General features: G+C 47.1%; 1 protein-coding gene across 3 annotated transcripts in view; it reads left to right on the top strand.

Moving 5' to 3' along the window:
* LOC107439103 (uncharacterized) overlaps window positions 1–15,483 on the top strand; it is a 31,122-nt gene extending 15,639 nt beyond the window's left edge. Inside the window, exons 1-2 of one of the 3 annotated variants that reach the window (XM_087153542.1) lie at window positions 1–5,054; window positions 5,364–15,483. The exon at window positions 1–5,054 is cut by the window's left edge and continues 15,639 nt beyond it. In XM_087153542.1, coding sequence (XP_087009668.1) covers window positions 1–5,054; window positions 5,364–15,367 — 15,058 coding nt within the window. In that variant the 3' untranslated portion in view covers window positions 15,368–15,483. The other 2 variants (XM_087153543.1, XM_043046643.3) reach the window with 2 other exon arrangements.

The following is a 15,483-nucleotide window of genomic DNA, read 5'->3' as shown; positions in this document are numbered from 1 at the left end:
AATAGGTCCTGCAGGACCAGGAACAACGCCTGGAGTAAAATTAAATCCTGACGGCAGCATAGATACTATATATCTCCCAACTTTCCCCATTGGACCTGGAACAACAGTTACAAGTTCGGGATCCAAGGGACAAGGAGGAACGACTCCAGGAGAATCGGGTGAGGCTCCCGGTCCTAGTACACCTTCACAAATTACAGGACCTGGAGGAAGACCGATTCAGTTGATCCCACTGTCTCCAGGAAGCACACCAGGTGCAGTAACAGGTCCAGATGGTCGTATAATATACATAATTCTACCGAATGGCTCTGGAACAACTCCAGGCTCCGTTGAAGGGCCAGATGGACAGCCTATCAAAATAATGCCAGCTGGAAAAGGTACTACACCAGGTGCTGAGACGGGACCTGATGGCAGTATAAGAATTATATACATACCATCACATCCAAGAACAAGACCGGACGGTAGTACACCTTCGCATGTTACAGGGCCAGGTGGAAGACCCATACAACTTATTCCAGGCAAACCAGGACAAACTCCAGGCGCAGTTACAGGACCTGATGGCTATCCTATTTACATCATATTGCCCTCAGGATCAGGTTCAACACCAGGTTCATTTGAAGGTCCTGATGGACAGCCAATCAAGGTTGTGCCAGTTGGACCAGGCAGCACACCAGGTGCAAAGACGAGACCTGATGGAAGCATTCAGATAATTTTCATTCCCCAATCTGGAAGCACTCCACGTGGTAGCACCCCATCACAAGTCACTGGTCCAGGTGGAAGTCCAATTCAACTCATTCCACTATCTCCAGGTAGTACACCAGGTGCAGTAACAGGTCCAGATGGTCGTATAATATATATAATTCTTCCGAATGGTTCTGGAACAACTCCAGGCTCCGTTGAAGGGCCAGATGGACAACCTATCAAAATATTGCCAGCTGGAAAAGGTACTACACCAGGTGCTGAGACGGGACCTGATGGCAGTATAAGAATTATATACATACCATCACATCCAAGAACAAGACCGGACGGAAGTACACCTTCGCATGTTACAGGGCCAGGTGGAAGACCCATACAACTTATTCCAGGCAAACCAGGACAAACTCCAGGCGCAGTTACAGGACCTGATGGCTATCCTATTTACATCATATTGCCTTCAGGATCAGGTTCAACACCAGGTTCATTTGAAGGTCCTGATGGACAGCCAATTAAGGTTGTGCCAGTTGGACCGGGCAGCACACCAGGTGCAAAGACGAGACCTGATGGAAGCATTCAGATAATTTTCATTCCACAATCTGGAAGCACTCCAAGTGGTAGCACCCCATCACAAGTCACTGGTCCAGGTGGAAGTCCAATTCAACTCATTCCACTATCTCCAGGTAGTACACCAGGTGCAGTAACAGGTCCAGATGGTCGTATAATATACATAATTCTTCCGAATGGTTCTGGAACAACTCCAGGCTCCATTGAAGGGCCAGATGGACAACCTATCAAAATAATGCCAGCTGGAAAAGGTACTACACCAGGTGCTGAGACGGGACCTGATGGCAGTATTAGAATAATATACATACCATCACATCCAAGAACCAGACCGGATGGTAGTACACCTTCGCAGGTTACAGGACCAGGTGGAAGACCAATACAACTTATTCCAGGCAAACCAGGGCAAACTCCAGGTACGGTTACAGGACCCGACGGATACCCTATTTACATTATATTGCCCTCAGGATCAGGAAGCACACCAGGCTCTTTTGAAGGGCCAGATGGACAGCCAATTGAAGTTATACCAGCAGGGCCTGGTACAACACCTGGAGTTAAGACACGTCCCGATGGCAGTATTAAAATTATATATATTCCACAATCCCAAGGTACGACACCTAGTGGAACTACAGTTACAAGTTCTGGATCCAAGGGACAAGGAGGAACTACTCCAAGTGGCTCCAGTAATGCACCGGGACCAAGTACTCCTAGTGGAAGTACACCATCACAGGTTACAGGTCCTGGAGGAAGTCCGATTCAGCTCATTCCTTTGTCACCAGGTAGTACACCAGGTGCAGTTACAGGTCCAGATGGTCGTATAATATACATAATTCTACCGAATGGTTCTGGAACAACTCCAGGCTCCGTTGAAGGGCCAGATGGACAGCCTATCAAAATAATGCCAGCTGGAAAAGGTACTACACCAGGTGCTGAGACGGGACCTGATGGCAGTATTAGAATTATATACATACCATCACATCCAAGAACAAGACCGGACGGTAGTACACCTTCGCATGTTACAGGGCCAGGTGGAAGACCCATACAACTTATTCCAGGCAAACCAGGACAAACTCCAGGCGCAGTTACAGGACCTGATGGCTATCCTATTTACATCATATTGCCTTCAGGATCAGGTTCAACACCAGGTTCATTTGAAGGTCCTGATGGACAGCCAATTAAGGTTGTGCCAGTTGGACCGGGCAGCACACCAGGTGCAAAGACGAGACCTGATGGAAGCATTCAGATAATTTTCATTCCTCAATCTGGAAGCACTCCAAGTGGTAGCACCCCATCACAAGTCACTGGTCCAGGTGGAAGTCCAATTCAACTCATTCCACTATCTCCAGGTAGTACACCAGGTGCAGTAACAGGTCCAGATGGTCGTATAATATACATAATTCTACCAAATGGTTCTGGAACAACTCCAGGCTCTGTTGAAGGGCCAGATGGACAGCCTATCAAAATAATGCCAGCTGGAAAGGGTACTACACCAGGTGCTGAGACGGGACCTGATGGCAGTATTAGAATTATATACATCCCATCCCATCCAAGAACAAGACCGGACGGTAGTACACCCTCTCAAGTTACAGGGCCTGGGGGAAGACCGATACAACTCATTCCTAGCAGACCAGGACAAACTCCAGGTACAGTAACAGGACCTGATGGTTATCCAATTTACATTATATTACCCTCGGGATCAGGAAGCACGCCAGGCTCTTTTGAAGGACCAGATGGTCAGCCAATCAAGGTGGTGCCAGTTGGCCCTGGAACTACACCTGGAGCTGAAACAAGACCAGACGGAAGTATTAAGATAATTTTCATTCCACAATCTGGAAGTACTCCAAGTGGAAGTACACCATCACAAGTAACAGGTCCCGGAGGAAGACCGATTCAGCTGATCCCACTATCTCCAGGTAGTACACCAGGCGCCGTAACGGGACCAGATGGATCTGTAATATACATAATTCTACCAAATGGTTCTGGAACAACTCCAGGCTCCATTGAAGGGCCAGATGGGCAACCAATCAAAATAATGCCGGCTGGACCAGGAACAACACCAGGTGCAGAAACGGGCCCTGACGGCAACATCCGAATTATATACATACCGTCGCATCCCAAAACTAGACCAGATGGCAGTACGCCTTCTCAGGTTACAGGTCCTGGTGGAAGACCGATACAACTCATTCCTAGCAGACCAGGACAAACTCCAGGCACTGTTACTGGACCTGATGGATATCCAATTTATATAATATTACCTTCAGGTGCGGGAAGTACACCCGGCTCGTTCGAAGGACCAGATGGACAACCAATCAAAGTAATACCGGCAGGACCGGGTACAACACCTGGAGTTAAGACACGACCTGATGGCAGTATTAAAATTATATTTATTCCACAATCCCACGGTACAACACCAAGTGGAACTACAGTTACAAGTTCTGGATCAAAGGGACAAGGAGGAACGACACCAGGAGGCTCTAGCAATGCACCAGGACCCAGTCCAAGTGATCAATCTACACCTAGCCAACCTATAGTGGTTACATTGAGCCCAATCTCTGGACCAGGTGGTGAACCAATTCAGTTGATACCTGGATCAGGAGGCAGTACTCCTGGAGTAAAAACCGGTCCTGATGGACAACCTATTACAATAGTATTGCCTGAAGGTGCTGGAAGTACACCCGGAACCATTGAAGGACCCAATGGAGAGCCTATCAAGGTTATACCAATTCAACCGGGAACCACACCAGGAGTTAAGACTGGACCAGATGGTAGCATTAGCATAATCTACGTTCCGCAGTCTTCGTCTACTCCGACTGATAGAAAGACGCCAAGACAACCTATAGTGGTTACATTGAGCCCAATATCTGGACCAGGTGGCGAACCAATTCAGTTGATACCTGGATCGGGAGGCAGTACTCCTGGAGTAAAAACCGGGCCTGATGGACAACCTATTACAATAGTATTGCCTGAAGGTGCTGGAAGTACACCGGGAACCATTGAAGGACCCAATGGAGAGCCTATCAAGGTTATACCAATTCAACCGGGAACCACACCAGGAGTTAAGACTGGACCAGACGGTAGCATTAGTATAATCTACGTTCCGCAGTCTTCGTCTACTCCGTCTGGTAGAAAGACGCCAAGACAACCTATAGTGGTTACATTGAGCCCAATATCTGGACCAGGTGGTGAACCAATTCAGTTGATACCTGGATCGGGAGGCAGTACTCCTGGAGTAAAAACCGGCCCTGATGGACAACCTATTACAATAGTATTGCCCGAAGGTGCTGGAAGTACACCGGGAACCATTGAAGGACCCAATGGAGAGCCTATCAAGGTTATACCAATTCAACCGGGAACCACACCAGGAGTTAAGACTGGACCAGACGGTAGCATTAGTATAATCTACGTTCCGCAGTCTTCGTCTACTCCGACTGATAGAAAGACGCCAAGACAACCTATAGTGGTTACATTGAGCCCAATATCTGGACCAGGTGGCGAACCAATTCAGTTGATACCTGGATCGGGAGGCAGTACTCCTGGAGTAAAAACCGGGCCTGATGGACAACCTATTACAATAGTATTGCCTGAAGGTGCTGGAAGTACACCGGGAACCATTGAAGGACCCAATGGAGAGCCTATCAAGGTTATACCAATTCAACCGGGAACCACACCAGGAGTTAAGACTGGACCAGACGGTAGCATTAGTATAATCTACGTTCCGCAGTCTTCGTCTACTCCGTCTGGTAGAAAGACGCCAAGACAACCTATAGTGGTTACATTGAGCCCAATATCTGGACCAGGTGGTGAACCAATTCAGTTGATACCTGGATCGGGAGGCAGTACTCCTGGAGTAAAAACCGGGCCTGATGGACAACCTATTACAATAGTATTGCCTGAAGGTGCTGGAAGTACACCGGGAACCTTTGAAGGACCCAATGGAGAGCCTATCAAGGTTATACCAATTCAACCAGGAACCACACCAGGAGTTAAGACTGGACCAGACGGTAGCATTAGTATAATCTACGTTCCACAGTCTTCATCTACTCCGTCTGGTAGAAAGACGCCAAGACAACCTATAGTGGTTACATTGAGCCCAATATCTGGACCAGGAGGCGAACCAATTCAGTTGATACCTGGATCGGGAGGCAGTACTCCTGGAGTAAAAACCGGGCCTGATGGACAACCTATTACAATAGTATTGCCTGAAGGTGCTGGAAGTACACCGGGAACAATTGAAGGACCCAATGGAGAGCCTATCAAGGTTATACCAATTCAACCGGGAACCACACCAGGAGTTAAGACTGGACCAGACGGTAGCATTAGTATAATCTACGTTCCGCAGTCTTCGTCTACTCCGTCTGGTAGAAAGACTCCAAGACAACCTATAGTGGTTACATTGAGCCCAATATCTGGACCAGGTGGCGAACCAATTCAGTTGATACCTGGATCGGGAGGCAGTACTCCTGGAGTGAAAACCGGCCCTGATGGACAACCTATTACAATAGTATTGCCTGAAGGTGCTGGAAGTACACCGGGAACCATTGAAGGACCCAATGGAGAGCCTATCAAGGTTATACCAATTCAACCGGGAACCACACCAGGAGTTAAGACTGGACCAGACGGTAGCATTAGTATAATCTACGTTCCGCAGTCTTCGTCTACTCCGTCTGGTAGAAAGACGCCAAAACAACCTATAGTGGTTACATTGAGTCCAATATCTGGACCAGGTGGCGAACCAATTCAGTTGATACCTGGATCGGGAGGCAGTACTCCTGGAGTAAAAACCGGGCCTGATGGACAACCTATTACAATAGTATTGCCTGAAGGTGCTGGAAGTACACCGGGAACCATTGAAGGACCCAATGGAGAGCCTATCAAGGTTATACCAATTCAACCGGGAACCACACCAGGAGTTAAGACTGGACCAGACGGTAGCATTAGTATAATCTACGTTCCGAAGTCTTCGTCTACTCCGTCTGGTAGAAAGACCCCAAGACAACCTATAGTGGTTACATTGAGCCCAATATCTGGACCAGGTGGTGAACCAATTCAGTTGATACCTGGATCGGGAGGCAGTACTCCTGGAGTAAAAACCGGGCCTGATGGACAACCTATTACAATAGTATTGCCTGAAGGTGCTGGAAGTACACCGGGAACCATTGAAGGACCCAATGGAGAGCCTATCAAGGTTATACCAATTCAACCGGGAACCACACCAGGAGTTAAGACTGGACCAGACGGTAGCATTAGTATAATCTACGTTCCGCAGTCTTCGTCTACTCCGTCTGGTAGAAAGACGCCAAAACAACCTATAGTGGTTACATTGAGTCCAATATCTGGACCAGGTGGCGAACCAATTCAGTTGATACCTGGATCGGGAGGCAGTACTCCTGGAGTAAAAACCGGGCCTGATGGACAACCTATTACAATAGTATTGCCTGAAGGTGCTGGAAGTACACCGGGAACCATTGAAGGACCCAATGGAGAGCCTATCAAGGTTATACCAATTCAACCGGGAACCACACCAGGAGTTAAGACTGGACCAGACGGTAGCATTAGTATAATCTACGTTCCGCAGTCTTCGTCTACTCCGTCTGGTAGAAAGACGCCAAAACAACCTATAGTGGTTACATTGAGTCCAATATCTGGACCAGGTGGCGAACCAATTCAGTTGATACCTGGATCGGGAGGCAGTACTCCTGGAGTAAAAACCGGGCCTGATGGACAACCTATTACAATAGTATTGCCTGAAGGTGCTGGAAGTACACCGGGAACCATTGAAGGACCCAATGGAGAGCCTATCAAGGTTATACCAATTCAACCGGGAACCACACCAGGAGTTAAGACTGGACCAGACGGTAGCATTAGTATAATCTACGTTCCGCAGTCTTCGTCTACTCCGTCTGGTAGAAAGACGCCAAAACAACCTATAGTGGTTACATTGAGTCCAATATCTGGACCAGGTGGCGAACCAATTCAGTTGATACCTGGATCGGGAGGCAGTACTCCTGGAGTAAAAACCGGGCCTGATGGACAACCTATTACAATAGTATTGCCTGAAGGTGCTGGAAGTACACCGGGAACCATTGAAGGACCCAATGGAGAGCCTATCAAGGTTATACCAATTCAACCGGGAACCACACCAGGAGTTAAGACTGGACCAGACGGTAGCATTAGTATAATCTACGTTCCGCAGTCTTCGTCTACTCCGTCTGGTAGAAAGACGCCAAAACAACCTATAGTGGTTACATTGAGTCCAATATCTGGACCAGGTGGCGAACCAATTCAGTTGATACCTGGATCGGGAGGCAGTACTCCTGGAGTAAAAACCGGGCCTGATGGACAACCTATTACAATAGTATTGCCTGAAGGTGCTGGAAGTACACCGGGAACCATTGAAGGACCCAATGGAGAGCCTATCAAGGTTATACCAATTCAACCGGGAACCACACCAGGAGTTAAGACTGGACCAGACGGTAGCATTAGTATAATCTACGTTCCGCAGTCTTCGTCTACTCCGTCTGGTAGAAAGACGCCAAAACAACCTATAGTGGTTACATTGAGTCCAATATCTGGACCAGGTGGCGAACCAATTCAGTTGATACCTGGATCGGGAGGCAGTACTCCTGGAGTAAAAACCGGGCCTGATGGACAACCTATTACAATAGTATTGCCTGAAGGTGCTGGAAGTACACCGGGAACCATTGAAGGACCCAATGGAGAGCCTATCAAGGTTATACCAATTCAACCGGGAACCACACCAGGAGTTAAGACTGGACCAGACGGTAGCATTAGTATAATCTACGTTCCGAAGTCTTCGTCTACTCCGTCTGGTAGAAAGACCCCAAGACAACCTATAGTGGTTACATTGAGCCCAATATCTGGACCAGGTGGTGAACCAATTCAGTTGATACCTGGATCGGGAGGCAGTACTCCTGGAGTAAAAACCGGGCCTGATGGACAACCTATTACAATAGTATTGCCTGAAGGTGCTGGAAGTACACCGGGAACCATTGAAGGACCCAATGGAGAGCCTATCAAGGTTATACCAATTCAACCGGGAACCACACCAGGAGTTAAGACTGGACCAGACGGTAGCATTAGTATCATTTATGTTCCACAAACATCATCTACTCCTCAAGGACCAGATGGTGAACCTATAACAAGTTCTGGTGTTAAGAGCCAAGGTGGTACAACTCCCGGTGGTTCTGATATAGCTCCTGGTCCTAGCACTCCTTCTCAAGTTACTGGTCCAGGAGGAAGACCAATCCAACTTATTCCATTGCGACCTGGAAGTACGCCTGGCACAGTTACTGGTTCAGATGGTTATCCTATATACATAATATTACCAAGTGGATCAGGAACAACACCCGGATCAGTAGAAGGGCCTGATGGTAAACCCATAAAAATACTTCCAGCAGGGCCAGGTACAACACCAGGTGCTGAAACGGGACCTGATGGCAGCATCCGAATTATATACATACCGTCACATCCAAGAACTAGACGTGATGGTAGTACACCCTCTCAAGTTACAGGTCCTGGTGGAAGACCGATACAACTCATCCCAAGCAGACCAGGGCAAACTCCTGGCGCAGTTACAGGGCCTGATGGTTACCCTATTTACTTCATATTGCCTTCAGGATCAGGTTCGACACCAGGCTCTTTCGAAGGACCAGACGGGCAGCCTATTAAAGTTGTACCAGTTGGTCCAGGTAGCACACCTGGAGCAAAGACGAGACCTGATGGTAGTATTCAAATAATTTTCATTCCACAGTCTGGCAGCACTCCAAGCGGAAGCACTCCTTCGCAAGTTACTGGACCAGGAGGAAGCCCAATCCAACTTATTCCAATGCGACCTGGAAGTACACCTGGTGCTGTTACAGGACCTGACGGTTCTATAATATATATTATTTTGCCTAGTGGATCAGGAACAACTCCGGGATCTGTAGAAGGGCCTGATGGTAAACCCATAAAAATACTTCCAGCTGGGCCAGGTACAACACCAGGTGCTGAAACGGGACCTGATGGCAGCATCCGAATTATATACATACCGTCACATCCAAGAACCAGACGCGATGGTAGTACACCCTCTCAAGTTACAGGTCCTGGTGGAAGACATATACAACTGATCCCAAGCAGACCAGGACAAACTCCTGGCGCAGTTACCGGACCTGATGGTTACCCTATTTACTTCATATTGCCTTCAGGATCAGGTTCGACACCAGGCTCTTTCGAAGGACCAGACGGACAGCCTATTAAAGTTGTACCAGTTGGTCCAGGCAGCACGCCCGGAGCAAAGACGAGACCTGATGGAAGTATTCAAATAATTTTCATTCCGCAGTCTGGCAGCACTCCAAGCGGAAGCACTCCTTCGCAAGTTACTGGACCAGGAGGAAGCCCAATCCAACTTATTCCAATGCGACCTGGAAGTACACCTGGTGCTGTTACGGGACCTGACGGTTCTATAATATATATTATTTTGCCTAGTGGATCAGGAACAACTCCGGGATCTGTAGAAGGGCCTGATGGTAAACCCATAAAAATACTTCCAGCTGGGCCAGGTACAACACCAGGTGCTGAAACGGGACCTGATGGCAGCATCCGAATTATATACATACCGTCACATCCAAGAACCAGACATGATGGTAGTACACCCTCTCAAATTACAGGTCCTGGTGGAAGACCGATACAACTCATCCCAAGCAGACCAGGACAAACTCCTGGCGCAGTTACAGGACCTGATGGTTTCCCTATTTACTTCATATTGCCTTCAGGATCAGGTTCGACACCAGGCTCTTTCGAAGGACCAGACGGACAGCCTATTAAAGTTGTACCAGTTGGTCCAGGCAGCACACCCGGCGCAAAGACGAGACCAGATGGAAGTATTCAAATAATTTTCATTCCACAGTCTGGAAGCACTCCAAGCGGAAGCACTCCTTCGCAAGTTACTGGACCAGGAGGAAACCCAATCCAACTTATTCCTATGCGACCTGGAAGTACACCCGGTGCCGTAACCGGACCAGATGGTGTTATAATATACATAATTCTACCGGAAGGTTCTGGCACAACTCCAGGCTCAGTAGAAGGGCCAGATGGTAAACCCATAAAAATTCTTCCTGCAGGGCCAGGTACAACACCAGGTGCAGAAACTGGACCGGATGGCAGCATTCAAATTATATATATACCATCGCATCCAACAACAAGACCAGATGGTAGCACACCTTCTCAAGTAATTGGTCCTGGTGGTAGACCAATACAGCTCATTCCAAGGAGACCAGGCCAAACTCCAGGAACAGTAACAGGACCTGATGGGTATCCAATATACATAATATTACCAAGTGGATCCGGTTCAACTCCCGGATCAGTAGAAGGTCCAGATGGTAAACCAATCAGACTGGTTCCAGTTGGTCCTGGTTCCACACCAGGAGCTCAGACGGGTCCCGATGGAAGCATTCAAATTATATTTATTCCACAATCTCGAAGCACTCCAAGTGGAAGCACGCCATCACAGATTAAAGGACCGGGAGGACTGCCAATTCAACTTATTCCACAAGGTCCAGGAACTACACCAGGTGCGGTTACACGACCAGATGGTTCTATTATATACATTATTTTGCCTAGTGGATCAGGAACAACTCCTGGGTCAATAGAGGGACCTGGAGGTAAGCCGATTAAAATAGTTCCAGCTGGACCAGGCACAACTCCAGGAGCAAAAACTGGTCCTGATGGTAGTATACAAATAATATTTATACCTCAAGAACAAAGCCGTCCAAGTGGTACTACACCATCTGAAGTTAAAGGTCCAGGTGGAAGACCTATTTATCTTATACCAAGTCGTCCGGGACAAACTCCAGGTGCAGTTACAGGGCCAGATGGCTACATAATTTACGTTATATTGCCTCAGGGCTCTGGAACTACACCGGGTTCAGTTGAAGGACCAGGTGGAAAACCAATTAAATTGATCCCAGTAGGACCGGGTACTACTCCTGGAACCAAGACAGGTCCTGATGGAGTCATTGAAATTATATTCATTCCATCATCTCCTGGTGGTGGTAGTACGCCATCTCAGGTTGAAGGACCAGGCGGAAGACCTATTCAACTTTTACCCTTACAGCCTGGAAGCACACCTGGTGCTGTTACGGGACCTGACGGTTCTATAATATACATTATTTTGCCTAGTGGATCAGGAACAACTCCGGGATCTGTAGAAGGACCAGGAGGTAAACCAATAAAAATAGTTCCTGTTGGACCTGGTACAACACCTGGAGCAAAAACTGGCCCTGATGGTACAATAGATATAATATTTATATCAGGACAGCCAAGCAGTCCTGGTGGAAGTACACCATCCCAAGTTGAAGGACCAGGAGGAAGACCGATTTATTTGATACCAAGTCGCCCTGGACAAACTCCGGGTGCAGTTACAGGACCAGATGGTTACATAATTTACATCATATTGCCACGAGGATCTGGAACTACACCAGGTTCAGTTGAAGGACCGGGTGGAAAACCAATTAAATTGATCCCAGTTGGACCAGGTACCACACCTGGAGCGAAAACGGGTCCCGATGGAGTCATTGAAATTATATTCATCCCAGCATCTCCTAGTGGTGGAAGTACCCCGTCTCAGGTTAATGGTCCAGGAGGAAGACCGATTCAACTTATACCCTTACAACCTGGAAGCACACCTGGTGCTGTTACGGGACCAGATGGTTCTATTATTTACATTATTTTACCAAGAGGATCAGGAACAACTCCGGGATCTGTAGAAGGACCAGGAGGTAAACCAATAAAAATAGTTCCTGTTGGACCTGGTACAACACCTGGAACAAAAACTGGTCCCGATGGTACCATAGAAATAATATTTATATCAGGACAGCCAAGCAGTCCTGGTGGAAGTACACCATCTCAAGTTGAAGGACCAGGAGGAAGACCAATTTATTTGATACCAAGTCGCCCTGGACAAACCCCGGGTGCAGTAACAGGACCAGATGGTTACATAATTTACATCATATTGCCACGAGGATCTGGAACAACACCAGGTTCAGTTGAAGGACCGGGTGGAAAACCAATTAAATTGATCCCAGTTGGACCAGGTACCACACCTGGAGCGAAAACGGGTCCCGATGGAGTCATTGAAATTATATTCATCCCAGCATCTCCTAGTGGTGGAAGTACCCCGTCTCAGGTTGATGGTCCAGGAGGAAGACCGATTCAACTTATACCCTTACAACCTGGTAGCACACCTGGTGCTGTTACGGGACCAGATGGTTCTATTATTTACATTATTTTACCAAGAGGATCAGGAACAACTCCGGGATCTGTGGAAGGACCAGGAGGTAAACCAATAAAAATAGTTCCTGTTGGACCTGGTACAACACCTGGAACAAAAACTGGTCCCGATGGTACCATAGAAATAATATTTATATCAGGACAACCAAGCAGTCCTGGTGGAAGTACACCATCTCAAGTTGAAGGACCAGGAGGAAGACCAATTTATTTGATACCAAGTCGCCCTGGACAAACCCCGGGTGCAGTAACAGGACCAGATGGTTACATAATTTACATCATATTGCCACGAGGATCTGGAACAACACCAGGTTCAGTTGAAGGACCGGGTGGAAAACCAATTAAATTGATCCCAGTTGGACCAGGTACCACACCTGGTGCTAAAACGGGTCCCGATGGAGTCATTGAAATTATTTTCATTCCTGCTTCGCCGGGTGGTGGAAGTACACCATCAGAGGTTGATGGGCCAGGAGGAAGACCGATTGCACTTATACCTATGCAGCCTGGTAGCACACCCGGTGCTGTTACAGGACCTGATGGTGTAATTATTTATATTATTTTACCCCCAGGTTCCGGAACAACTCCAGGCTCCGTAAAAGGACCAGGAGGTAAACCAATAAAAATCATTCCAGTTGGTCCTGGTACAACCCCAGGAACAAAAACTGGACCTGATGGTACCATAGAAATAATATTTATATCTGGACAGCCAAGTAGTCCTGGTGGAAGTACACCATCTCAAGTTACGGGACCAGATGGTAGAATTATATATCTTATTCCAAGTAGACCAGGACAAACTCCTGGCTCAGTCACAGGACCAGATGGTTATATAATTTACATTGTATTGCCTGAAGGATCTGGAACGACTCCTGGTTCAGTTGAAGGACCAGATGGTCAACCCATTAAAGTGATCCCTGTTGGACAAGGTTCGACACCTGGAGCTAAAACAGGCCCCGATGGTAGTATTCAAATTATATATATCCCAAGAAGACCAACTACACCTGGTTCTGGAAGTACTCCAGCACCAGTTCAAGGAGCGAATGGTCAACCTATTCAAATTGTTCCTGGCAGTCCAGGTACCCAACCGCACGCTGTTACTGGTTCCGATGGTTTTATTATTGAAATCGTCATTCCATATGGATCCCCCGTTACCCCTGGATCAATTGAAGGGCCGAATGGGCAACCTATCAAAATAATACCAGCTGGACCTGGAACAACTCCCGGAGCAAAGATTGGGCCAAATGGCAGAATAACGGAAATCATTCTACCAGTGTACCCATTCGGAACAACGCCTGCTTCACCATCTGGAGGAGGTTTCACTCAACCTGATGGTTCTCCGATAAGAATAGTCCCGGGATCAACTGCTGGTTTCGTAACTGGGCCAGATGGTAGTGTGATAGAAATAGTTTTACCTGCAGATGAACCTATTACACCAGGTTCTATCAAAGGTCCCGGAGGTCGACCAATTAGACTTGTTCCAGCTGGACCAGGTACTACTCCAGGTGCTAAAACTGATCAAAATGGATACATAATCGAACTTATTCTACCTAAGTATCCTTTCGGCCCACCGTTACCACCGAGTGGAGGACTTATGAATCCTAATGGTCAACCAATTCAAATTGTTCCAGGAACCACTACAGAAATTGTAACAGGCTCAGATGGATTCATTGTTGAAATCATTTTGCCTCAAGATGAACCAGTTACTCCGGGTAGCATTAAAGGTCCAGATGGCAGACCAATCCAAATACTTGTCGCTGGTCCTGGAACTACTCCAGGAGGAAAGACTAATCCAAAAGGTCAACTTACATCATTAACATTACCTCAGTATCCTTTCGGACTGCCACAAAATAATCGACCACAACAACCAGGACAACCAGGTTTTGGCATATCTTTCGTGTTCCCAAAATATTTGAATAATAAACATCAACCGGGAGGTATATTAGAACCCAGTCAGTTCCCTTCAGGAATAACCGAAATCATAGAGGGTTCAGTAAGTTACTCTAGTGTAGTGACTATCTTACAATCAGTTTTCCCAGGAGGCACCATCGATCCAAATTCCATTCCTCAAAGTCACCTGCAAGGTCCTGATGGTAATTTCTATCTACCAGGATTTACAGGAACAATGGACAGTCTAAGTCTTCTCAATGACGGGTTCCCAGATTTCCAACAACCTGACGACGACGGTCAGCAATTCGGAGGTGTATTCTACCTACCTCAACTGCTTCAACTGATCCAGAATATTCCAGGCACTGATGGAAACTTTGATTTCCCCGGCTTGAACGGTCAATTACAAAGTTTCTGTAAATACTCCAACTTTGATTACACGCAAGGTGACGATTACGACATGCAAGCGCCATCTCCTTTCCCAGCATCTAATGACCTGGGAGGAACCAAGCCAGGCGGAAATATCCTAGGTGGTAACTTGAAGTTAGGAAGCCCATTCTTCACGCCCAGAAACTTAGGGGGAGGTACTTGCGATACTGATGCAGCTGGTACCCTCAGGAAAGCAAGGACAGCACTCCAGGAAGTATCCCTTCCTCAGTCTCAGCAAGCAATAACTACTCTACTGAGAGCCATTCAAGCTGGTGTGGATGCATCTGATGGTAACGTTGATTACAACATGTTTTTCAATGAACTTTCAACAATGGTTTCTCAAGTACGTTCTGGAGTGGCAGGTGGTAAGCCGGACGTCGGTATGCTTCAATTACTCTTTGAAGCTTTGATAGCCTCGCTTGAAGCACTCAATTCAGCAAATATCAGCGGTTTCTCGGCGGTCGAAGTTACGGAAGACATACCGATATATGCTGCTTTCCTCCAAGAAGTGTTCTACTGATGAAAGTCTGTAGTGTGCGTTGTGTATAAAGAAACAAAGTCATTTAAAAATTTCACCAATTTAAATTATATTGTAATTTTTATAATGATGTGTATAAATAAAAATTCTGTCTTTTA

This window comes from Parasteatoda tepidariorum, chromosome 10 (assembly GCF_982258835.1).
Source record: "Parasteatoda tepidariorum strain Cologne lab strain chromosome 10, Ptep-v5.0, whole genome shotgun sequence".
In the NCBI taxonomy this organism is placed as follows: Eukaryota; Metazoa; Arthropoda; class Arachnida; order Araneae; family Theridiidae; genus Parasteatoda; species Parasteatoda tepidariorum.
This window is presented reverse-complemented; position numbering and strand designations above follow the sequence as displayed.